The 25,983-nt window shown below is 38.1% G+C and overlaps 1 protein-coding gene and 1 long non-coding RNA gene across 6 annotated transcripts in view; both read right to left on the reverse strand.

Annotated features, from left to right (window-relative positions):
* Positions 1–1,077: 1,077 nt before the first annotated feature.
* LOC144033781 (uncharacterized) lies at positions 1,078–7,851 on the reverse strand. The gene is made up of 3 exons (XR_013288069.1): positions 7,707–7,851; positions 6,730–6,831; positions 1,078–1,233 (listed from the first exon to the last, which is right to left on the reverse strand). It is a non-coding gene; the product is annotated as an uncharacterized LOC144033781 (long non-coding RNA).
* A 3,495-nt stretch (positions 7,852–11,346) lies between these two features.
* nectin1b (nectin cell adhesion molecule 1b) overlaps positions 11,347–25,983 on the reverse strand; it is a 221,268-nt gene continuing 206,631 nt past the window's right edge. For 3 of the 5 annotated variants that reach the window (XM_077494332.1, XM_077494333.1, XM_077494331.1), the window contains one exon: positions 11,347–15,900. In XM_077494332.1, the coding sequence (XP_077350458.1) occupies positions 15,664–15,900 (237 nt within the window). In that variant the 3' untranslated portion in view covers positions 11,347–15,663. The remainder of the gene's footprint in view (positions 15,901–25,983) is intronic. The other 2 variants (XM_077494335.1, XM_077494334.1) reach the window with 2 other exon arrangements.

Raw genomic sequence — 25,983 nt, forward strand, 5'->3', positions numbered from 1 at the left:
GTTTGGCTCCACGATTGCAGAGCATTTCAATACATGAACAAATGTATGCTTGTTAGGCGTAGCATCAGTTGCAAATAAGGTCCGCAGAGGATGATAACAATTATGAAGTGTTCTTTCTCGGCACCTTTCACCAGAGAGCTTTTTTATATACATATATATATATATATATATATATATATATATATATATATATATATATATATATATATATATATATATATATATATATATATATATATATATATATATATTTATACGATGTATGGCCTTTTTTCTGTTTAAAAAAAAAATACAGCAGCAATTTGGAGGTTTAAGGAACATTGAGAAGTTATTAAAAAAAAAAAAATTTCTGACCATTGGTTAACGGCTTCTTATGTGTTAGGCAACATCTTGCCACTATTCTGCTGTAAGCAAAACTAATTTATGTCAATTTGTGCTCCTTTTTTCTGACTGGAATGGTAATCAGTAAGTCCATAATTTTACTCACTCACTTACCACAAAAGTGTTTTTTGTCCAATGTTGACACATAAAGTATGACAATTGACAGTGGATCAATACGAATGATCGCAGTCGGCACTCTAGGGAGCTTAATGAACTGTTAGCGGCCCGTTAGCCGCCAGTCAGGTACATTATTAAGGGCGGGGACTCGTTGACCTCTTCTTGCGTGGAGGTGGGGTCGAGTTGGATAGGTCCCGGGGAGGTCCGCTGAGGAATTAGCGGTGGGAATCCCGCCACATTCCATTGCGGCCTCCACTAGGAGGTGGTGGGGTGGGGGAGTCGGTGGGGTATTGCAGCATGTTATCATGTCATTACAAAGTGAGCATTTTTTTTTTTAGTATTAGAATGGTTTTTTAATTGTTTTTATGTATCTATTATTATTATTTATAATACACCAAAATGAAAGTGGAAAAAAACAACCTTGAAACAGTTAATGCGCAAAGGCACTCATTTTGGATTTGTTTTATCATTTTTTTCCTTCGTTCATCTTTCTTCCCTCCTTGCTTTCATCGCATACGTTCCCTTTCGTCTTCTATTTCATAACATCCTTGAGACCTACATCAATCCTCATCGTCATTCTTTTCTTCCTTCCAACATTTGTCCTACCTTAGCTCTTCATTCCTTTCTTTGATTTCTTTTCTCCCTTCCATTAGACTTCCTTCTTTTGTTCCATTCCTCTTACCTTTCTTTCATTCTTCGTTCTTTGCATGCTTCCATCCTTTCATTCCTTCCTTCCTGCAAACAGAGAACACATGGGGACTTACCAATTGCACTTATTTGTGAAAAAAAACAAAAAAAACATGAAGTTGACTGTATTTGGACAAACGGGGTTTGCACCTGACAGCGACGCTAAAAGTGTACAAGCAGCTGATAAGGTGTCGCCGTGTTAAATGAAGCAAACGCGTGCGATGTGAGCGGGCCATAACCGCAATGAGCTTTTTGTATCAAACAAAAGCAGCGGCACGTGCCTCGCTCTTATTATTTCACTCGATGCCATCTGTTCGCCACACGGCCGCCTGAGTGGTAAATATGCCGCTTAAGTTCATTAGGCGTCGGCGAGGAAGGGGGCGAGTATAGTAATTATTCCGAGTCCTGCGCGCTTCCATCCGGCGAGCCGTGGACTCAATTAGGGGAGCAACAACGGAATGTTAACAGGCTCATTAGAGGGCGGGACACAAAGCTAATGTCACATTTCCATTGGCCGGACGGCGTGAAGACAACTTAATGACATTACGGGTTTGTGAACTCACCTGAGGCGGCAAAGTGGAGCTTGTTAGTACATTGACGACCATAGATTCCTTTCCTCTTTTCTTCCTCTCTCCATTCAGTCCTCTAACCTAGCTAATAATTCTCCCATCCTCCAAACCTTGCTTCCTTCCATTCCTATTTCATTTTATGTTCTTGGTTCATTCCTGCCTTCCATCCATCCTTCCTTTGTCATTTTTTCCTTCCTTCCTTTCTCTACATATCATACTTGTTTCCTTGCTGTCATCCTTCCTTTGTTCCTTCCATCCATCCGTATGTTTCCTTCCTACCTTCCACCTATCCTTCCTTCATTTCATTTAAACTTCTCTACACTTCCTGACAGCATCTTTTTTTGCCTTTGTTTCCATTTTTCATTTCTTCCATTCTTTCTTCCTTAATTTCAAACCTTCTCTGTTGCCTAATTTCCATCCTAGATTTTTATCTTTCATCTTCCTTCCTTCCTTCCAACCGTTCATGTCTGACACCTGCCTGTGTTCCCTTTCTTCTTCCCTCCTACCAGCCTTTCTTAGATTCTTATTCCTTTCTTCATTCTACCTTCTTCCTTTCCATCAATTCCTTCCTCCTTTTATTTTTCTTTCCTTTCATATTATCAATTCCTTTCTGTCTATCTTCCCATTTTCCATTCTTGCCTCCTCTCATATTTTCTTTTCTCCTTTGCTTGTTTCCATGTTTTTCCTTTCTTCCTTTCCTTCCTCCAAACTTTTCACAGCATCCTTTTGTGTCCTTCCTTTGTTCCTTCATCCCTTCGATCATCCCCTCGCCTTTCTTTCCGTTTGTCTTCCCTCCTTTCCTTCTTTCCATCCTTCTGTCCTTATTTCCTTGCTTTGTTTCCTTAATTTCTTCAATTCTTATTTCTTTCAAGCCATTCTCACTATTACCTTCCTTCCTTCCTTCGCCTTTCTCTTATCTGTCTTTGTTTCCTTCTTTTCTTCCGATCTTCGATCCATCTTTTTCTCCTGGCACTCCCCCCCCCCCACACATTCCGAATTGTCATACATTCGGGTTTGTCTGGCAACCAGTCCTTTACTTGCCAAAAGTCAACTGGGATTGGCTTTCTTTGACAGGAAGTGGAATCAAGAAAAATCCTCACAGTCTCCGGTTGCTTTTTGTTTTCCCGCTAGCGCAGCAGGAACGTTATTCAATTCCGACCCTCATCCATCTCTATGCAGTAAATCCCCACCACTGCACCGGGGAAGCCTCCTGTGGGCAAATGTGCCCTTCAGTAATGAATCCCGGGAAGACGTCGCTTCTCCGTACACTGTCACATGCTAGTTTATATACAACGTAAATCATGGTTCTTAAGCTGAGATTCTGCCAGCTGTAGCTTGGGGGTCTGCAAAATAATTTGCAATAGAATGTGCCATTTTTAAGAAGCGCCTGACTACATACGGGAACCAACCATATGGACATGCTAAGCTAATTACTCCGCTCGATCTTAGCTTTGGGTCCAATAACGGGGCAGTTTGCAGTTTCTGTTTCCGACACAAATGATGCGTGGCGTAAATCAGCACAGTCATTTGGGACAGGGTGTTAGTAATTTCGCAGATGCCTGCAAGACAGCGTATTTTATAAAGTAGGGTTTGCGCTGTGGTGGGTGTGAACACAGCCAGTTCTATTTACTACCTGTCAATATGGCTTCCCTTTAAATGTCGCACATACACATGGCCGCGTCTCTGTATGGAAAAGGACGCAGTCGTATGTGTGTGAGTGGAGCATTGTCACTGCGCTTTGCCAGTATGACAACAGATAACATGTAAGCAGGTACATACTGTACAGAATGAGCTTCTGCTAACCACTGACGACGACTTCAATGTCAGCAGTCCTCGTGTGCATCCTCCACCCTCGATATAATGATTACAACTGTCTCGAATATAGGTGACTTTCTAATCCCTCTGGCATTTAAGGGTATGCATGGTCGTTGGTTGGCATTTGAAATATGAGAGGGTCCTTGAAAAAAAAAAAAAAAAAACCTCAAGAGTTTGAGAACCTCTGATGTATAGCATGCATTTTATGCTTCATTCATTCATGTAAAAAAAAAAAAAAAAAAATGTAAAAAGGGGGAAAAAAAAAAAAAACTTCCATTACGAAAGGATTTGTTCCCCCCGCAAGCAGAATGCAAATGAGTGAGCTACACCGAGCATGTCCACGCTTTTCCAAACACAGCTGAGAAAACCGAGAGCGGAGCAGAACAATTGGACCAGAACGTCAGGTTAAACATTCCCAGCTGCGCCCCCGCGCCTCTTTAGTGGCGGGCAAATACTGTATGCAGATTAGGCACAGAGGATATTTTGATAGGCACCCGGCCCGGAAAAATCAGGCTGGGATCATGTGACAAATGTCAGCGAGAATGTTGACAGTTTGGCGTTAGCTGAAATGTTCGCGACACATTGAGACTATGCTTAAATATAGGAAAATATAACAAAAAACTAAAGATATTCAATGCCCCTTTTTTATTTATTTTTTTAACATTGATAGCAGTACAAGTATACTCAACCTTTGAGTAATCACAGACTAAAAACTGCATGGAATTAATGGCAATATTCTACGTAATTTCTACGTCCTGATTTTAGAACGGCCTTGAAGAGCCAATACTCTGAAGTAAGCGTGGGTATCCGGCCTGATACCGAAACCTGGTATCGGTATATGGTATCTTAATATGCCACACCTGTGAGCTATTATCTCGGCAAATGAGAAGTGTTCATTAACACATTATTTACCCATAGACGGATTTATGAACGATATTTTTGAGAAACAAGCCTTTTTGTGGAAATAAATTTTTAAAAAAAAGTCAATGACAAAGTGACATTGTTATATTATCTAAACAACTCCTGTAATATTTTTCCTATATTATATTTTATTCATATGATCGGTGACTTTCCACAACATTAAAAGCTTTTCTCCTCATATGGAACCTTCACATCTGGTCCCTTAAGGCTTAAAACGTTTTTGTTTTTGTAGTGCATATTAAACCTGCTAATGGTTACACATTTCCACATTATCTTAAGTAGAAATGATAAAGTGTGTATTTTTAGATGTGTGGTTGAATAACTGGAAGTAAACAATGTGGAATTGATGGTGCGGCAGAAGCTATTTTCATTTAATAAGTCAATTTAAAACAAAAGGCGCTGGATCCATTAAATCTTATCAAATGACATTCGACCGTTATGATTGTGTGTGTGTGCGTGTTCTTAATTAAAACGGCTGTGTATGAAACCTAATAAGGAGAGTGCAGAATGCTTTCAGCACCAAGGACAGCTCCGCTCATCTCCCTCTCTCAAGGAGCTGGAAGTTAATTAGCATGCAAACACAAAGTTTTTGTAGTCATACCCAAACGTGACATCACGTTGCTGACACTGTCCGTTTTTCCAACTATTTAAATTTATAGAAATTATTTTATTGAATGAATGAAATAACTCATTTTACATCCAATTTATCCACAATACTACTAAAATTACAACTACTACGACAACGATGACGGCGACGACTCGCAGCAACCATACATAATGTCATAGTGGACTATGCAGGTAAAATGTTAAGTTAAATAATAATAACTGCTGTACCGGCGCACCATTGTTGACATGCAGCCCGTCGTGTCGCCTCCATCGAGACGGCGGCGGCCAGCAGGCCGCGGGGTAACACACGGAATTATTGATGGCCGTGAAATATTGATTTGGGATATATGTGCGTGCGCGTGGGTGCCCCCTTTGCTAAAATACGACATGGGTTATTCAGCAGAAAGCGCACGGAACGCTGAAAAATTCATCACAGTTCTGGCAAACGCGGCCGTGAGTTAGCATCATAGAGGCGGCAGTAAATAAAAATAAATGTGTACAGTGTGTTTATGAATGAAATGTACGGCCTTATAAAAAAATAAAAAATAAAAAAATACGAGTGAGAGATGGTCTTTATTTTCGTAACTCCCACAAGCTGTGACAAGTCTGTTCAAGTATAATCGCTAATCTTTGACATCGTTTTAGCAGGTTTGCAAGAGCATTTGGATATGAAACCCTTTTCCTTGCTATTTTCCTTGATCATATATATAAATGGAATTATGAATGGTCTGTTTTCTCATTAAAATAAAAAATATAAAAATATTAAATGTGACAGTGCACCTTGACATGGGTATGGCGGTGTGGTTTTATTTCTAATATTATTTTAAGTTTTTAAAAATGCCTTTATTTAACCAGGTTTCAATAACAGATTTTAATAACAGATTTAATAATGCAATGCAGACCCGGCTGCACACAGCAGGGGGGGGGGGATAAAATAAAAAAATAAAAAAATAACTTTTAGATTTCTCCCACCACCGAGATCCATTTTTATTATGGTTGATTTATTTTACGAAATGAATATATTTGTATTTTGTATTTCTTAATTACATTCTTAATTAACTTTTTTTCTTTGCATTTTACTCTGCAGCTGCATTCACCTGTTTCTTGTTGATTTTTTCTATAAATTTCAAAAACATTTTCTATAGTATTAATACTTTTTTTTTTTTTATGTAACTTTAAAAATACTTGTGTAATGTACTACATAGTGTACAACAGATGACATGAATGGGTACATGTCTCAAATCTCACCTGCCAGATTGAGAATTGTGATTCACTCAAGGGAAGTTAAAAAAAAAAAAAGTCGGTTGCGAACGTATCAGTGGGAGCGGTACAAGATGTATTCTCGTCGTATTTGTGAACAAATACCGCGAGAATTCAGCTTGCTGGCAAGGTTGACATGTCTCGAAATAGATGCCAGCTTGTTATTTGCACCTGCCTTCAATATGGAGGGGTCTATATGTTCACGCCGCATTCATCAACACAACACGCAGTAGTCATAAAAAGTCTGCATTGCCTCTGTGATAAATAACGCCACCGCTTACTTCCATAAATTATCTGCTCGTGTGCAGGCATGTGCATATTTTAACAGTGCGGAGGTGACGGCGGTGGTGAGAAGCATGAATTAGGGCAGTACCTGGAGCAGAACCAGAGGAGCCCACACCGGGCCTGGCATTATAGAAATGTCAAGTGAACTCTCCCTAGGCCTCCCGGTTGCTTCCATTCAAATGAACACACCCTGGGGGGGAAAAAAAAGGAGTCTTTATATAAAGCACAGAAAGTCACTTATGAGTTCATAAGGACAACAAAAAACAGACCCTTCCAGCAGACGTCACTGCTTAGCTTCCGCTGCGCCTCACGGAGGGCAAACATCCCACAACAAATGAATGTACAGTGCTTGATTTTCAGCTATCTTAGCTTGCTGGCTGCCAACAAACAAATTGATGCCCTGCCCTCCACCGCAAAGGGCGCACTTAAACGTGACGTCACACTGAAAGGGTCTCTACATTTTGAAATTGTTTTATTGCAGTCATCTCTCGGCCTTTTTTCACACTGGGAAAATGTCATTCCAATTTATTTCATTACCTCCTCTGAGCAGGCAGAATTGTGAGACTTAAGGTTTTCAGCACTTAAACTTACTTCTGTTCTTACTTCCGATGGCAAGAGAGAGAAAGAAAACAAGGACATACAGTTGAATTATTTTTAAATTTTTTTGGAGTATTGTTACACGAAAAGCGTCTTGACCGCTCGCTGGCATTTATTTTGTGTTCTTTTCTTTTCTTTTCTTTTTTTGTTCATAGGGACATTAAAAAAATACATTTTGTAATTGTTTTTGCAGTCATCTCTCGGCTTTTTTCACACTGGGAAAATGTCATTCCAACTGAATTTATTTCATTACCTCCTCTGAGTAGGCAGAGTTGTGAGACTTAAGGTTTTCAGCACTTAAACTTACCTCCGTTAGTTACTATAATTTTCAATTTGTTTGTTTGTTTGTTTTTTTTATTTCAGCACCAACCAACCACTTCCTAACTCATCATACAAGTAGTTTTAACATCGCTAACATTCCCTTCAAATCTCCCCACTCTAAACCATTCACAGCACAGCTGTGCTTACCTGTCAACTCCTTCGTAGTTTTTGTTCACCCCAAATGTGTCCATAGTTAATCCTCGCCTTCCATGAAGCCTTTATTTCTTTCACTACTATTAATATCTACTAACTAGCCTATTACTATTTTCTTTGTATTTCAATTCCGTTTGGATCCTGCTTCTTCCTGGCGCCAAACCGGCCGATTTCTTCTTCATGGGTGTTTTCAATTGTACTTGAAGTGCGTTATTTGTATGCGTGCGCCACACTTCCCCCAAGGGGCCAAAGTGTGCACAGCAGGAACGGCACAGATAGATGGGTGAGGCGTGAATAGAAAATAGACAGAAATAAAGTTTATTCATGAGTTGAAGAAAAGGTGAATGATGGTCGAGGTACTGTTTAAACTGATACATGAACAAATGGAATGAATAAATGAGTGACTGAATATTGGGATTGCCAAATGAAGATTACAATGAATGAATGTGTGCATGAATTACAATGGATGGATGAATGATGGGGGACAGAATAGATAGACCATAATTGAATGAACTGATTGACGGTTAAATGAATAATGAATAAATGGTTGGATGTATGAATGAATGAACAAATGATATTGGATGGATGTATGAGAGTGGATAGAATAGTTGTAATCAATGAATGTAAGATGAATGGATGAATGATACTGGGTAGAATAATAGATGATACAAAAATATGTGGAATGAATAAATTGGATGAACGCATGGTCAAATTAAGAGATTACAACAGATGAATGAATAATAACAATGGATAAATAATGTGGCAGCTGTGGCAGATCAGTAAAAGAGTGGATTGACGACGGTCAATTGCATGATGAATGTATGAAAGATAATGAATGGATGAATAAATGGCAGCCAGATGAGTAGTATGACATATTGAGACACAACGCATAATAATCTGAATGAATGAAAGCACGAGTGAATGCATAAATGGGTTGATGGACAAATGATGATTGAATCAATTATGAAAGGGTGAATGATGGTGGCTAGAATGTCTAGGCAAAGACACATGAAAACATGGGTTGAATGAATGAACGAACGAATGAATGAACGAATGATTGAATGAATTGACGAATGAATGAATGAATGAATAAATGGGAGCCAAATCATGATGGCAAGAAAATGAAGGCATGAACGAATGAATGAATGAATAACAATGGATGAATGATGATGCTAGAATGCCAGCTCAGCGAATGAATGAATGAATGAATGAATGAATGAATGAATGAATGACACCAATCAGGTTTCCAAAGCACTGGCGTGAACTCTGCGGCATCTTGTTGGTTGTGTTTTTTGTGTGTGAGTGATTTTGTGAGTTTGGGGTGTCGCAGGTGAGTCACGCACGCGCAGGACGTTGATGGAGTCAGCTTGTTGTTTCCAAGCCTGTTGGCAGCATCCCGCAGGCTTATCGTGGCTCCACAGAGACGCTGGCTCATTCTTCTGCTCTGCTCCAAAATGACTTTCTCATCTTCTTCTTCTTCTTCTTTTTCCTTCTGCAGCCCCTAAAGCTCAACTGTCAGCCGGAATCACTGCGGCCAAACTTCGGAGTCTGATGCTGTGACCTTGAACGTACTGTCATGCTAGCAATATCAATGTGCAAAGGAATTAATTAGCATCGTTCTGGAATTTAAAAAAAAATGTGACATCACAAAATTAGGTAATCATTACAAGCGCTATCAAAAATAAATGAATGGTACGACGGCGTATTAGGGCCACGTAAAAATATATATATTTTTTTTAGACGGCGGGGGCAATATGACGAGGAAAAAAAGTGGAAAATTTGCCACTTTTTTTCTCATCATATTAAAAAGTGGCAAATTTGGCATTTTTTCTTGTTATATTAAAAAAGTGGCAAATTTGCCACATTTTTTTCTCGTCACATTAGAAAATGGTAAATTTGCCCCTTTTTGCCTCGTCATATTGCCCCGCCCTCTAAAAAAAAACTTAATTTCTACGTGGCCCTAATACGCCATCGTAGAATAGAAAAGTTAATTCCTTAAAAAAAAAAAAAAAAAAATTCTTTAACTGTTCCCATGTTTGTATAAAAAGATGATTAAAAAACAATAAAATAGATGATTACATTAAAATCCATTTACTCATAAAATCTTTGTTTTGTAAACTTGTTTTTTGTTTTGTTTTGTATTTTTTTTGTCACAAAAGAAAGGGAACTGAACTGCTTCAAAGGAAAAAAAACTGTTTTTCCTTTCATACAGGAAAAGAATAAGTTCATTAAATAAAAAAAAAAAAAAAAAGTGACACCATCTTTGGTGTACGTTGACACCTGTTCCAAACAAAACATGAACATGAGCCAACTGTGACTTGTGTTTTGCCCACAAAAAAAAACCTCTCAGGTGTGTGGACTAACAACAACAAATCAATTGTTACACTCCAAAGCCACCCGCCCATTGCCTCCATCTTCCCCCAGCCGAGTAGGACACAACAATATGAATTGTTTTGCAAAGCGAAAACTCACAACATCAATAAAGCTGAGCTGAAGCCGGCCTGGCGTATCCGCTGCCGGCAATTCGCCATTAAGGACAAAACAAAACGTGTCGCCGTAGGGCGTTGCGGTGATGCATGGACGCGGAAGGGTGCTTCGCTTGAAAAGAGAACTCAAGCGGCGACATCGAGAATGTTTTCCATTAGCACCAGTCGGTTTTGCTCTCTGCCTCCCATTTTCTCCCAATCAGTTTACCTATTTAACCCTTACATATTGCTCATTTTATATTAACACATAATCAATGTTAACCTATCATTTCAACTACAGATCTTTACAAAATGTGCAGTTTCTGTGTCATTAATGAATGGATGAATTAGCTTTACGCATTGGTGAAAAAAAAATAAATCAATATCACATAATGACGTGACAAGTATCAAGTTTTAATGTGGTTAATTATCACGTGATAAGTTTCACTTCAGCCTTCTTATTGGATTTGGTGTAATTTTATTTTTTAGTTTTATTCCAACTTTCTGGAACAGATTAATCCGAGGTTCCACTTTTTGACAATGACAATATTTTTGAATTGTTTTCCCTGGGGGAAAAAAATAAAAAAGTATCTGTAGTAGTTTTTTTTTTTTCAAAATCTGCAAATTATTCCTTGTAGATTGACAATGCATTACCTTACTTACTAAATTATTGCACAAACAAACAACAAAAGCACACAGACAAATAATAATAATAAATAAAAATCAAGAGTTCTGAACTCACTGGCCCTTTAAAGGTTATCTCGTAAATTTTGGCTGTTTTTACTAAATTTTTGGGGGGTTGAATGAATGAATCAAAATGTTTCCATTTTGTTGTCATTTCAGGAAGCGTAATTAGCCATCAATCAAAGTGTAACTGTCTTTAACTTAGCTTGTTGCTACGCTATACTGCACAATAGCAGTCTGTATTTTTGTTTGCTACCAAAGAAAAGTTGTCACCATACGATTTCGGTGATGCAAGGGAATATTATAAAATAAAAAAATAAAAATAAAGCAATAGTTTGTGTGAGACTTTCTCCCACAGTTGCCATGGTTACTTAAACCCTCTCATGGTCAACACAAACATGCAGAATGGATTTGATGCATTGATGTTTTTTGTTTTTCCACATACATTTTTCTCCAAATAAATAATCAACAACAAATCAAAAACATAGGGTAATGTGTGAGGTTTAATTTTAAACTGCATGACTTATTTAGTTGTTTTTTTTTTTACACACATCTGATACATTGTTAATATTTACAGCAAACATGATAATAAAATAAGAAAAACAGGTACATTTTCTTCTTTTGAATTTCACATGACGTCATCATTCCAGTAAGAAGCTACTCGGGTGTTAAAAATGGAGTAGGAGGAAGGTGTGTCGAGCCTAGAAATAAATATACATATTTAGAAAAATAAAAGTTACAGTCTTACAAAAACAAAAACAAAACAACAGGAAGTGGATTCAAAAGGTTTCAAGGACTAAATGTGACAAGAAAACTAAAGTTTTGACACTTTATGACAACCAAATAAATGCCACTTGAAGCAAACGTACTGAATAACCCTTGTACTTACATAATATACGTACATCATTATCATCATCATCGCTAGAATAATTATGTGTCACAAATAGAAGACAACGTTGTGTTTCAGTGGTATGCTAACAACAAGCTCCTCCACAGGAAGTCGTACTCACTCTTTTAAGAACCACCACTTACAAAAAAAAAAAAAACAAAAAAAAAAAACAACACTTTCAACACATTTGTTTTTTTGTTTTTTTTTTTATCACATCAGCACAAACACAAATATACTTTTTTCCTGTACACATCGGAAATAGCAAGAAAAAATGAGAAAAATAACAGCAAAGCAAAAAAAAAAAAAAAGATGCAAATTTTCGAGAGGACTTGTATATGTTTTATTTTAGCTTTTTGCTTTTAGCTTATGTATGGTCTCCAATGAAATGTCAAATGTGACACTAAGTGCTTCTGTACAGTCGCAGGCTTTGCCCGAAAAAACTAGAAATCGCCACCAAAAGTCATTCTTTGTAGACAAGCAACATTTCCACCAAGAAACGACAGTTCAGTTCGGAATTATGAATTCCGAGGGATATTAATGTAGAATTGAAGCTAAAGGTGCGACATGTTGTGATACGACTTAAGTCCGGCAGTTAATGTGCCTTTCACATTTTTGCCGACTTTCAAATAAACAAAACAATCACGGTTTAGCCCCAATGCTAATGCTAAATATGTCGCTAACAAGAAAATCTTGGTAATATGCGTTTCAAATTCTTGTTGATTTTCAAACCAAAAAAATGACCGCGTTTTAGCTCCAATGCAAATACTAAATATGTCGTGACTAGAAAATGTCAGTAATACGCCTTTCAAATTTTTGCCGACTTTCAAATAAACAAAACAATCACGTTTTAGACCCAATGCTAATGCTAAATATGTCGCTAACAAGAAAATCTCGGTAATATGCGTTTCAAATTCTTGTTGATTTTCAAACCAAAAAATGACCGCTTTTTAGCTCCAATGCAAACACTAAATATGTCGTGGCAAGAAATTGTCAGTAATACGCCTTTCAAATTGTTGTCGACTTTCAAACACACCAATTTTCGCCCCAATATCTTCTACAGTTACAGTACTTCAGTTCTAAGAGTTCCAAACGACTGCCAGGTGGCGCTGCTTAAAAACAGCACGAAAGCGTCAGCCAAGAAAATAATTCATAAAAGGACATATCCATTGTTCCGGCTGACGTGATTACAAGTCATTACACAGTTGCGTAACGAGCTGAACCGAAGTTCTTGGTGGAAATGAGACTTTATCGGAACAGCGATTCCCGATCACTGTGCTGGAGAAAATGATCCGTTTTCACCTAATTAGTCAGAAAGTTTATCTACTACAATTTGTAGTCTACAAATAATGCATCTTGGTCCATCTATCTATGCCAGCTACATAATGACAGGCAGAGCAATGAAATAAATAACTTACTTCCAGTGAGAATTTATTGGAAAATTTATAGAAATTTTACGTAAAAGGTAAAATCAATTTGTGTGAGCAAATTGAGACGAGATCCACTTTTTTGATTATTATTATTATTATTATTTTGATTGTCTGGAAAAGATTAAAAGAACTTCGTCAAGCTGTGAAAATAACACCTGTAGCCAATCAGTGATCGTATACCTTGCGTTTAGAAAATGGAGTTACGCTGCACAGAGTTACTGTATGTGTCTTTGGCAACTACTACTAGAAAATATGTATTTACAAACAAAGCAAAGAATGTCTTGCGTGGATGGAACTAGAGAAATACGAAAGTATACTTTCGCATCGCAAGCCCTTTTTTTTTTTTTTTTGATTTTTTTTTTTTTTTTTTTTTTTACACGTGTATTTCCTCGTAACTAAGCGTGCCAACATTCACCTCTAACAAGCCGAAAGGTCCATCAAAAACAGCCAAGCGACGACGACAGGGTTCACCATCACGTAACGGTCGTGGGGCGATCGTGCACTTTTATCGGAACTTCTGACTCAGGAAAACGCACATTTGCGCTGCATGTAACAATATCGCAAATAATCAAGGCAAAATACATCTGCCAAGATATTTCTTATAACCAGGCAGTTTATATGTATGAGCATTTTTTTTTTTCATCTCAAGCATTTTTTTTTTTCATTGAACACCTTAAGGTACTGTATTAAAACTTGTCCGAGATTATATTACAATTTTAGTATAAGTTCATCTCAATGTAAGACAGCGAGTGATATTGGTGAACTAGAAAATATGCGATTTAAACACATTTTCCTACATAATTTAATAAACGTTTCCTTAATAGTGCAGAACTACTTTAAGACATTGGTGGAGGTTTTTAATAGACTGTCATTTTTCTTGTTTCACAGAATCAACATTTTCCTGTTCTATTGGCAGATAATTTTCCTTAAAATAATTATGTTCCGCATTTCATTACTTCTCCGCCTCTTTTTTTTTTTTTTAATTGCAGTGTAGTCGAGGGGAGAGCAAGCACGAAATTGGTTTGACAGACACAAGGGGGAGAAAAGGTTATAAAAAGGTGACAACAAGCGAGAATACTTTCTTTTTTTTTTTTTTCTTAATACGCAGTAGGAAACGCCGCAAAGCTGCAAACCAGCAGACAGCGTGGATGTACGTTGCTAAAATTCTCATCGAACCAACATTTTCGTTCTCCAATCAAGACTAAATGTGCTTGTTCTTTGTCTGCTAAGATATTTTTTTCCTACCAGGCAGTTTTTGTGGAAGAGCATTTACCTGCTTTTAGGATTTTTTCGTTCAGGAATCTCAACGTTTTGTGTTTGTATTACTGGTTAAGAGTAAATTTGACATAAAATATCATAATTCAGGGTTCCTACAAATTTTAAACATCTAAAATCAAATCCTTTTTCAGATTATAATGACAAGGCGGTTCAGTAAAAAAAAAAAAAAAAAAATTAAAAAGAAAACCAATGCTTACATTAATAATGTGTATCCTGTATTGTGATCATTATTATTCAGAATATTAACGCCATTACATCACCGAATATAAGTAAAAATAATAATATCCAGAAGCCTGGAAATAGGTACACAATGTAGCAGAGACAATCTTGGAAACACATTTTACCACACAATTGTTTCTCCTTTCCAAACATTTCCAATTGTGAAATGTTATCAAAATCAAATTTCATATTTGCGTCGGAACACTGATCATTCAAAATTTGTTTTAAGACAGATGTTTTCTGTTTTTAAGCTAGTTATGTTGGCTTGTTTTAAAAAATTTCCTGTTTTATTGTTAAATAAGTTCCCTTAAATTTAGTAGTATATTATGGAAGTTCACTCACTTGGGGGGGGGGAAAAATCCTCCTATTATTCTGACTGACTTTTTTTTTGGAGGTTTTTTTGGGGCTTTGGTTTTTTTTATTAATTTTTTCTGTTTTTTTTTGAATATTTTTTTTCTGTTTTACTGAATATTTTTTTCTGTCATAAAAAAAAATTTGAAAAAAAAACGGAAAAAAATATTTAGAAAAACAGGAGGAAAAATTACTCAGAAAAACAGGAGAAAAAAAATTATCCCCAAAAAACTAAAAAATAAAAAAAAATAGTTTTTTATGACAGAAAAAAATATTCAGCAAAACAGGAAAAAAATATTCAGAAAAACAGAAAAAAACTGCCCAAAAAAAGCTTCCCAAAAAATTAGTCAGAAAAACGTTTTTTTTTTCTTTTCAAGTGAATGCAATACACTTCCGTACTATATCTTCTTTTTTTTTTTTTAAGCTGAGCTTTTGCGATGTAGTCGACTTTCAGGGGGACGCAAGCAAGCAATTGAATTAAAGAAAAGTCGGCTATGAAACAGTGACAAGCTATAGAACGAGTCGGCAAACTTATTTTGTACACAGTCGAAAACAATGCAAAGGTGGAAACAAGCATGGCGGGGTGGGGGGGGGTTACAAGATGTGCTGAGTGGTTGTGTTGTTTGTGGTGGGGGGTGTCAAACGGATTGCTCCTTCGGGAACTGCGCTCGCGGGGCGGCGGGAGCGGAGAAGCCGGTGTTGGAGTACATGGGCTCGTTGGAGGGCGGCTGGGCGTAGGCGTGCTGCGGCAGGAAGGTGACGGGCGGGTGGGCCGGGGGGTTGGGGGGCTGACACTCGGGCAGGTGCTCCACGTCGCGCTGGTGGCTCATGTACTCGGTCGGGTTCAACGGCTCTTCCGGATGGTTTCCGGAGTCCTGTCGAGGGGAGGAGAATAAGGGCGGGGGGGCGGACGTTGTCATCAGGTGAGCGAGCGTTACCAGCAACGCGATGCAGTAGGCCCCCGCTCTCCACGGAAAATGAAAAACTAACCAAATCATTCAAATTCAAATTTCAAATAAATGAAACTAAATAAAAAGGGACAATGGTTAAAAAAAAAAATAAAAAAAAAAGTTTTATGCATTGTACTTACTGTACTTCAAAGTCTGTGGACTTTTATATATGGATGTAACGATATCACGAATATCATGATATTGTGATATTAAAACTGCCACAATATATCGTCGTCATCATGTCACAATATAAAAAGATGCAAAGAAAAAAAGAAAAGAAAAAGAAAAGTCAGGCTGATTTCCATTTGTGCCGTTCTAGCACCCTCTGGTGGCTAGTTTTTTTTTAGTGCAGTATAATTTTCACAAGGCATGTTTTGGCTCTTCTATGTTTACAATTTAAAAATTTACAATTTAATAGTCAGATGAAGGGGCACGTAATATGCTTTGGAAGCGAGTCAATATGTGGAGGAACTCAATGTGTTAGCAAGTAAGTGTTATTAGAAATTGTAGGTTGTTTATATGCATTGCTGTAATGTACAAAAGCACAATTGTGTGTATTTTTTTTTAGTATGAGCTTATTATTGCGACTTTTTTTTTGTATCGCCAACCTCCCCACAATATCGTGATAATTATCGTATTGTGACCTTCATATCGTGATGTTTGGATATCGTTACATCCCTACTTTTATACAGTTACCTGTACTGTATTTGATTTGCAGATGTTTGCTTTTTAAAATATTTTTGCTGAATTTTTTACATCACGTTTACTGTGATTTTTTTTTTTTTTGCACACAAGAAATCCACAATTAAAAAAATACAATTACTAAAACTAATAAAAAAAATAAACTAAAATGAAAACCATTTTTGAAATAATTAAATAAATGAATAAAAACTAACAAACCCTCTTAAAACTAACTACAATTAACTACATTTAAAAACCAAACTCAAAGTGTCACGAAAATTCCAGAAGTATTTTTAACTTGATATTGTACTTACCATAAGTTTAAAATTTCAGGATGAACCCAACATTGTAGGTTCATCCTGAAATTTCGCCCGCCCACGCGCAAAATATGCCAAATTTTTGCAAGTACTGTATTTGTCAGTGTCACCCTCGAGCACACACGCGCACGCACGTACTTGACTGTTGAGATAACATTCTGTCTCTGGGTGGCGTCTCCATTCACCTGCCTGCAAGATTTATTAGTCCTCAATTTTTGTTTGGCGGTTGCAATTCCACACCGGAGCAACTCAATTCTTTCTCAGCACGGGGATCGGCTGTTATGAAGTAGAAAGCCCCCCGATAATATCGGACCAAATAAAAGCAACGGAACCTCATGATGTGGACACAAGTCTACTCAAAAGTAATGGGACACTCCTGCTCATTCATCTCCAAGATGGAGGATGGGGCTCGTCTTGACTGGTCCACGTTGCTTCCTGTAATGTCCTATAAAGTCACTCTTTTATTTAGCCCACAGTAGACACATTTCAATTGTCGTCCCAAAATCAGGTTTAAAGAAGCCACAAGTTGAACTTTTTAAGGATACCTCAATGGAATTTAAAACCACTTTCAATAAATATATTGGGCAATATGGTGTCAATAATATATCACAACATTTGGCAACAAAAGATCTTTTCATCACAATGCTCTGAAACGGCTTGCATATATATATATATATATATATATATATATATATATATATATATATATATATATATATATATATATATATTAGAGAGACCAATACGGGGTTTTTTCCAGGGATGATACCAATGCCGATTATTAGGACGTCGATAACCTATATTTGGAGCCGATAATCATTTTCACTAAAAAAGTTCCCCTTTTAGTTTTGGCATCAAAATTTGGAAAAAATACAAACTCCAGCTCTTAATTTTTTGGGGGGGAATTTTAAAGCATATGGTTATTGAGCAACTTTTAGGGTTAGTAAAATATTGGAGGTATTTTTACATTTTTTTTTTAATTCTTTTTTTTATTTTAGCCAATATTTTTTTAAAATGGAACAAGTTCCGGCATTTCTCAGGTCAGTAGCATGTTTTCAAAAGTTCAATAAAAACAATTGTTTATACACTAAATAAAGTATTTCAAAATTTCAAAATATCTCAAGTATTAAATTGTTACTTATCTTAGTTCTAATTTCAAACAAAGACAGAAGGTGCAGGAAAAAAAAAAAAAAAAAGAACTATTATCGGCCAGAAGATTTTTAAAAATGGCCGATGCCAATATTTGTCAAAATGCTGAATATCGGTGCATATCCCGAAACAGGGTGTAAATTTATTTGGCTTAAGAGACGACAAGTCAGAATTTCAACCTGCAGACGCTTCGTGAGCTTCTGTCTGCATTCCGCGGATGAAATGAAGACGCGGGAAGTTGCACAGATGTGCGCGCCAGCAAGTTGGCGTGGGGGTGATCGTTCGAAAAGCAACGCTGCCAATACAGCGTGTGAAATTGATCATTTTCACCACTAACAGGCACAAATGTATTGATCACTTGGTGGCCCATTTGTTACTAATCACATTTTCTACCGTTCTGATTGCATTCTGTGGTCAGACGGGTTGGAAAAAAAAAAAAGGAATCCATGATGGGAAGTTTCAAGAGAACAGAAACACAATGCTATATAAATCTTTCAACTTTTTGCCTTCTCTATTAATGATAAATGGTGAAAAAACAAAGTGGATTGACTGCATACTCATCACGAAAAAAAATGACAGGTTGGGGACACACGAGAAAGAAAGGAGATGATTGGTTGGACACTTGGGGGAGTGGGCGGGGCTAACAAGGGAGCCATTATTGACTTGACAAAACTCTTAACAGACAGGAGGATTTAATATGAACAAAGTTGACAAAAGCAACAACAACAAAACAAGTTTGTGGTGGCTGGCAGCACTTTGAAAATCATCACTTGTGAATGATTTCATAAACGCGATGACGCTCCCCCCCCACCCCCGCTGTTCTTACATTCGTGTGACTGAGAAATCAAACGCGCAGCGCAGTGAAACTAACTGGTTTTCCATTAAAAAAAAAAAAAAAGTGTTGATGTGACTCCAAACCGCAACAGCTCATTATTCCGCCGAGACGTTTAAATCTGTCGGGAATGTATCGTATTGTTGTTTGGCCCTTGGAATTAATTGAATTCAAAATTGGGTGCTTGTCATCTTATTTTTTTTTTTTTTTTTATGCGCTACACATTTTGGGTTAAGATGTGTACGTTTCATTTCGCACCTTGTACACTCTCATGAACGCTTGCGTTTTAACTCATTCGCTCGCCGCCATTTTCACATTTCGCAATCCCGTTCGCTCCCGGCCGTTTTACTGGATTTTGACTAATTTTGCATGGCCCACAGAATATTGTGTTCTATTGCTATAAAAGCATGATTAAAGTCTCTTCTTTCATCAGGGAAAAAAAAAAAAGTATGTTTCTATCTGTTTCAGTTTTGCAGCAATTAGCATTAGAAGAGAGCTAAGTTTCATCAGTTTTCACAAATCTATTTAAAATTGTAAGAAATTGAGCTTTTTTTCTAGATGGCCCTGGTTGATCTCCTTTGCTCTGCTGCCACCTGCTGGCCGTTTGTGTAATAACTACCATTTCTGCAACCGTTCTTTGCAGTTGAGAGGCTGCATCAAAGCCTTCTCTATGCTCTAGCACAAAAAAAACAACAACAACGTATAAATACGTCTTTGGGACACAGAACATAAAAAAAAACTGATTTATACGTCATTGGGAGCAAATGAGTTAAGTATGCTGACCTGACCAGGAAAAAAAAGAGCCTTAAATTGTCTCATGAATCTGAAATTTGTGCTTAGTTAAACCCATGTTGTCATATTTTTGGGGTCCAGAAACTCCTTACAGGAAAGGAAAGGCCTCTCTCTCTCTCTCTCTCTCTCTCTCTCTCTCTCTCCGAATCCAAACACCAATTAAACATAGCGACCATGCGCACCACTAAATGTCATGGGAATTTAACATTTCCGGAACATTTCAAACTCAATAATCGTGACCTATTGCAAATTGCGGGAACCATAATGACTATCTTATCTGTTTAATAGGAACATAACAAAATTTAACTGAATTAAAATAAATTTTTATCGCAAACTGGCGTACATTTCTGTCACTAACAGTATAGCTGCAAAACTTAGGACTTACTTTTCAAACTTTTTTTGTGACGATGAAAGGGATACTTTACTTATTTAGCCATTTTTGGCATTAATATTTTACCTATAATAAATTTGATATTTTCATTATTTTCTATTTACAATTAGAACCTTTAAAAAGACATTTTGCAACTTGCTGACATCACAAGGGCTCAGGTAACCAATCACAGCTCAGCTTGTGAATGTCACATGACCTAACCTAGAAAACAGCTGAGCTGCGATTGGTTACCTGAGCCCTTGTGATGTCATTTTCAGTCGACAGAAAGTTGCAAAATGTGTTTTTAAAGGTACTGATTGTCCGTGAAAAAGAATGAAAGTATCAAATTAATTATAGACAAAATATTAACTTTTTATTGCTATAATGGGCTACATAAGTGAAGTATCCCTTTAAATATTTACCTGCCAAGAAACGGACAAAATCAGTAGGCTAAATTTCACGTTATTTTCAATTTAAAAAGAAGATATATGCCTCTAAGCCGTACATTTTTGCTACATGAAAAAACAGTCGCAGCGCAAGAAAAACATGGAGCGTTAGGAGCATTTTACTTTTTCTTTTTATCGTTTTTTTTTCTTTTTAAATTGTAAATTGTTTTGTGGACCCCCACCATGATGATGAACCCTGTGTTGAGAACATCTGAGTTCAACAAAATTAGTACATATGAGGTTAATTTGTTTGCACAAATAGAAATTGGTAACAGGAACAAAGTGATACAAATGTTAAAAACAAACAAACAAAGGAACGCATGCATCAATGAAGAAAGAAGAGTGTCAAGGAAAACTTACGAATATTCGTCACACATCTCTACATCTACGAAAATGACGATCCCGGCTCTGGAAAAGTTTCGGCCACAAAACCACAAGCAGACTTCAAGTCAATTTGACAACAATTGTTTGCATTCGAGCATGTATTTGTTTAAATGCGCATGAAAGCTTGGCGGTGCACAAAATTGTAAGGGTCAAACATAGGAAGTGTTAATTGGGATGTTTAGTAAGCCAGCCTGATGCAGACCAGTAGTTGGAAGTAACAACGTCCAAATATATTACTTTAATACTACACTTGAATCGATTTTCAGGTATTTGTACTCGACCTGGAGGAAAGATTTTCTTCAATTCTAAATTTGACAGCCTACATTTCAAAACATATCCGTACTTTGTACTCCTTACTGTCAAAATTGGCTTTTATTTTTTTACGTCCTGAGGTTGGATCCCAAAAGCGCAGACACAAATAAGATTTAACTCTTTATTCGCATAACATCGAGACACGGGGAACAAACCTGACTAGACGAGAAACAACGAGAATGCATCGAGAATCACGAGACGCCAAGCCCACTTAAGCTGCGGAGATGCACAGAGAAACGGTGGTAATAATCCGACAAACACACATACACTTCTCAGACAGCGACCACAGATAGTGAATCGATCTGATTGGTTGTGCCTAAGTAAAGGATTACAAAGCTATCACATAACTTAAAACCAGTTGAAACTAGATGCTGTTCCATCAATTCCAAACAGACACTTGACCTGACGGTCATGAACTCAAACTTAACCCTGGCGTGACCCGGACATGACATATTCAAACTCGGCGGATGACGACAACGTAAATTAAGATGTAAATAGAGGGAGGCGGAAAATCTTAATTGATTGATCTTGATCAACATGGACCAACGCAAACCAACAGATACGAAGATAAAGTTTTGTTGAAGCTTAGAAGAACCGATTTAAATCCTATTTGAGTAGACAGTGTGAGTAACAACAATGAACCGTTTCCTGTTAGACCAGCTAGCACGCAGACCTTGAAATAAATTGACAGTCTGTTTGGATGGGTAGATGACAAACCTGACGGAATTCGAGGAGACAAAGCGGTGACCGTACGTCTGACAAAACGTATTTACTCGAGGTCAGCGAGCTCGTGATGGGCATTACAGTTCTTTTAGGTGAACTGAATCACTAGAATCAGTTCATTTAAAAGAACCGTTCAAAAGATTCGTTCACCGAATCGTTCCTTGGCAAATCGTGAATCACTCGTGGGAAGACTACAATCACTCACACACTGAACTGGTATGGCAGTACGGTCACTCAATGAATCGTTCGCGAATCGGAAATGGCAACACGCTCATTCACGGAATCGTTCGTGAACCGGAAATGGCAACACGCTCATTCACGGAATCGTTCGTGAACCGGAAATGGCAACACGCTCATTCACGGAATCGTTCGTGAACCGGAAATGGCAACATGTTCACTCACGGAATCGTTCACTTACTGATACGTTCGTGAACCGGAATTGGCAATCCGTTCACGTCTTCGCGAACGGGAAGCTTCCTCAGTGTCTCATTCCCGAACACCAATAGCGAGGCTGCATGTGTAGTAAAATCCCGCCCACGTCCGACGCTAGCTGCTGATTGGTCGTTCGCGAAGACTGACGGCATGAGCGTGGCTGCTCTCAAATGAACTGAGACCAAATGAAAAACAGACCACGTCTCGAGACTGTGCGGGTTGTTGCGAATAATGGCATGAGTCATTCCAGCCTTCTCAATTGTTCTGTTGCTTTTTCAACTCATCAGCAAACAGTCAGTAACCGCTTCGAACAGTCAACAACTCGCATGCTTCCAAACTCTTGATGGATTACATCTCCGTGCCAGACCGACATTAATATTGATTTTTAGACGGTAGTAAACGCAAGATGCTCGCAGAATCCGAAACCACAAAGGCTGGTTGGTGGCAGTTTTTTTGGTTTTAACCGGGGTATGCAGAAAGGTAACTCGATTAGTAGTAGAGGTCATTAATTGGCTTGGTACAGCACTTGGGTGGATCAATAAGGTAGGTCAAATTCAAGATTATTACACTCAACAACAGTTGGTTGTGGGTATTGTTATTAACTCATTTACTCCCAGTAACGTATAAATACGTTTTTTTTGTAATGTTCTAAGTGTCCCAAAGACGTATTTATACGTTTTTTTTTATTATTATTTTTTTTATGCTAAAGCATACAGAAGGCTTTGATGCAGCCTCTCAACTGCAAAGAACGGTTGCAGAAATTGTAGTTATTACACAAACGGCCAGCAGGTGGCAGCAGAGCAAAGGAGATCAACCAGGGCCATTTAGAAAAAAAAGCTCAATTACTTACAATTTTAAATAGATTTGTGAAAACTGATGAAACTTCGCTCTCTTCTAATGCTAATTGCTGCAAAACGGAAACAGATAGAAACTTACTTTTTTTTCCTAATGAAAGAAGCGACTTTAATCTTTCTTTTGATAGGTTCCATGCTTTTATATCAATAGAACACAATATTCTGTGGGCCTTGCAAAATCAGTCCAAATCCAGTAAAACAGCCGGGAGTGAACGGGATTGCGAAATGTGAAAATGGCGGCGAGTGAATGAGTTCAACATTGTTGATGTACAGTACGTTGGTAATGACTGTAGGCAGAAACTATTCTAAGTAGCATACTGGGTATTCTCAGGTTTGCTCCAGAGAAATTGATCAGGTCAAACGGTGCACATTTCCAGAGGGGTTAACAAATCTTTCACGCTAATGTCATATTTGACTGTATATTCACCTGCCCCACAGGCAGCTCAACCAACACAACACAACTCACCCAAAAAAAAAAAAAAAAATGTCCGCTGTCAAAGGTTATTACTTTTCTGACAGTAAAATGATGGACTTGGAGCCACGAACTCACATTTGCCAACGATGGAGGTTTGAGTTTGATTGCCATCGATTTTCCCGAACGCGAGTGAAAAGTGGACCGAAACCTGACCCAGCCTCGACTAACCTTTAACGTTGCGACACATTCCAAGACAACATTAGGCTGTCAGTTTTGATGCCTTGCAGAATGTATCACTTTTTTTTTTTTTTTTTGGACAGTTACAGTTTATAGACAACGTTTATAGACAAAGGCTGTTTGGACTCGGAATTTCCACCCGTCCCAAAGTTTGCAACGAGAGCCCGGAGCCCATTTGCTTTTGTTATTTGCAAATTTCTCAAACTTGCCGCCATTCTTTTGCTACATCTAAACCATATTTATTTTGAATAAAGGTCAAAACCACTTGTCAACACTTTGCTTGAGCAAACTATCAGACTGTTCAACTTTTTGAAAATATTTTCTTAAAACGGGGATGCCAACTATCCAATGCAGGGTCTGCAATGTCTTCATCATCTGCTCATCCATTTTCGATTGTCCTCATGAGAGTTGCGGGTGCGCTGGAGACGATCGCAGTTGCTTTTGGGAGCGAGGCGGGGCTTCACCCTGGACTCGTCAACAGTCAATCGCGGAGCACAAGCGATCACTCACGATCACGCCTTTGGGCTGATTATGAAGCAAACTACATTTTCCCTCGACGCCACAGGAGATGAGATTCAAACCTTCAACCTTAAGCCTGATTTACACTACTGCGTTTGATCACACGATCTACGCACGGCCTCAATTTTAAGTGCCGCGTAGCTCATGGACGGGTGCAGCGCACACACACGACGTGCGACGTAGCTCGCTCGTGATTCGTCCGTTCGATGGCGTTCTCGGCTATTTTTTTTCTTTTTCTCTCTCCCCGCCCCCTGCCCAGATAGTTTCCGTGAAGGCAACAGTGTTTGGAGGCTCAAAATAAATAAACTTCCTGCCCCGGAGAACACAACTGTACGCGTGGATATGTGCGTGTGACAAAAGGGGGAAAAATAAATAAATAAATAAATAAATAAATAAATAATAATTAGGGATGGGCAAGTACCGATGCCAGACTTTTTTCAAGTACTCGAGTACTCGTGATGCAGACGAGTACAAGCGAGCGATGGCAGAGGGGGAAGACGTTAAGTGAGTCCTCCTTGCCTGTAAGTGGCGCTAGCTCGCAGCAACCTTTCACCCGTTCAATCCCGTTCGCTCCCGGCTGTTTTACTGAATTTTGACTGATTTTGCAAGGACCACAGAATATTGTGTTCTATTGCTATAAAAACATGGAACCTACCAATAGAAAGATTAAAGTCTCTTCTTTCATCAGGAAAAAAAACATGTTTCTATCCGTTTCCGTTTTGCAGCAATTAGCATTAGAAGAGAGCTAAGTTTCATCAGTTTTCACAAATCTATTTAAAATTGTAAGTAATTGAGTTTTTTTTTCTAGATGGCCCTGGTTGATCTCCTTTGCTCTGCTGTCACCTGCTGGCCGTTTGTGTAATAACTACCATTTCTGCAACCGTTCTTTGCACTTGAGAGGCTGCATCAAAGCCTTCTCTAGCATTAAAAAAACAAACAAAAACAAAAACGTATAAATACGTCTTTGGGACACTTACAACATTAAAAAAACAAACAAACTATTTTTACGTATTTATACGTTATTGGGAGCAAATGAGTTAAATAATTCTCATACTGATTTCCAATTATAAAACTTGACAAAGAACGGCTAATCGAGCCAAATTTAAATCACGACGACTGCTGATCTTTCATTGAAATAACTTTGAGTACCTTTTGATGGCCTTCGTTTTCTCTCAATTGTCCTTTAGTACCTTTGAAACCCCCCACACAGAATATCCGGAATATCCACCGTGAGAGGGTTCAGTTAACCAATCTCATGAAATGTATTTCTTTTTTCCTCCCGCTGACATTCAGAGGAATATACTCTATCAACTCAATCCCATTCTGATGGCGCCGTTGCGGCGGCGGGGGAAGGGGGGGGGGGGGATACTTTGCCAATACCCCACAGTGGAGTCCATCCTTCTCCACTTCGGCTTTTTGGAGATGAACTATCAGGTCCTTCCTCTCTTCCCCACTCCAATTAAAGTTCTTTCCAACTTTGAGCAAACAGGAGGACCGCGGGGACGAGCGGAACTTTATCAAGCGCATACATTTGAACCCAGGCGC

The sequence above is a fragment of the Festucalex cinctus genome, chromosome 13 (assembly GCF_051991245.1).
Source record: "Festucalex cinctus isolate MCC-2025b chromosome 13, RoL_Fcin_1.0, whole genome shotgun sequence".
Taxonomy (NCBI): Eukaryota; Metazoa; Chordata; class Actinopteri; order Syngnathiformes; family Syngnathidae; genus Festucalex; species Festucalex cinctus.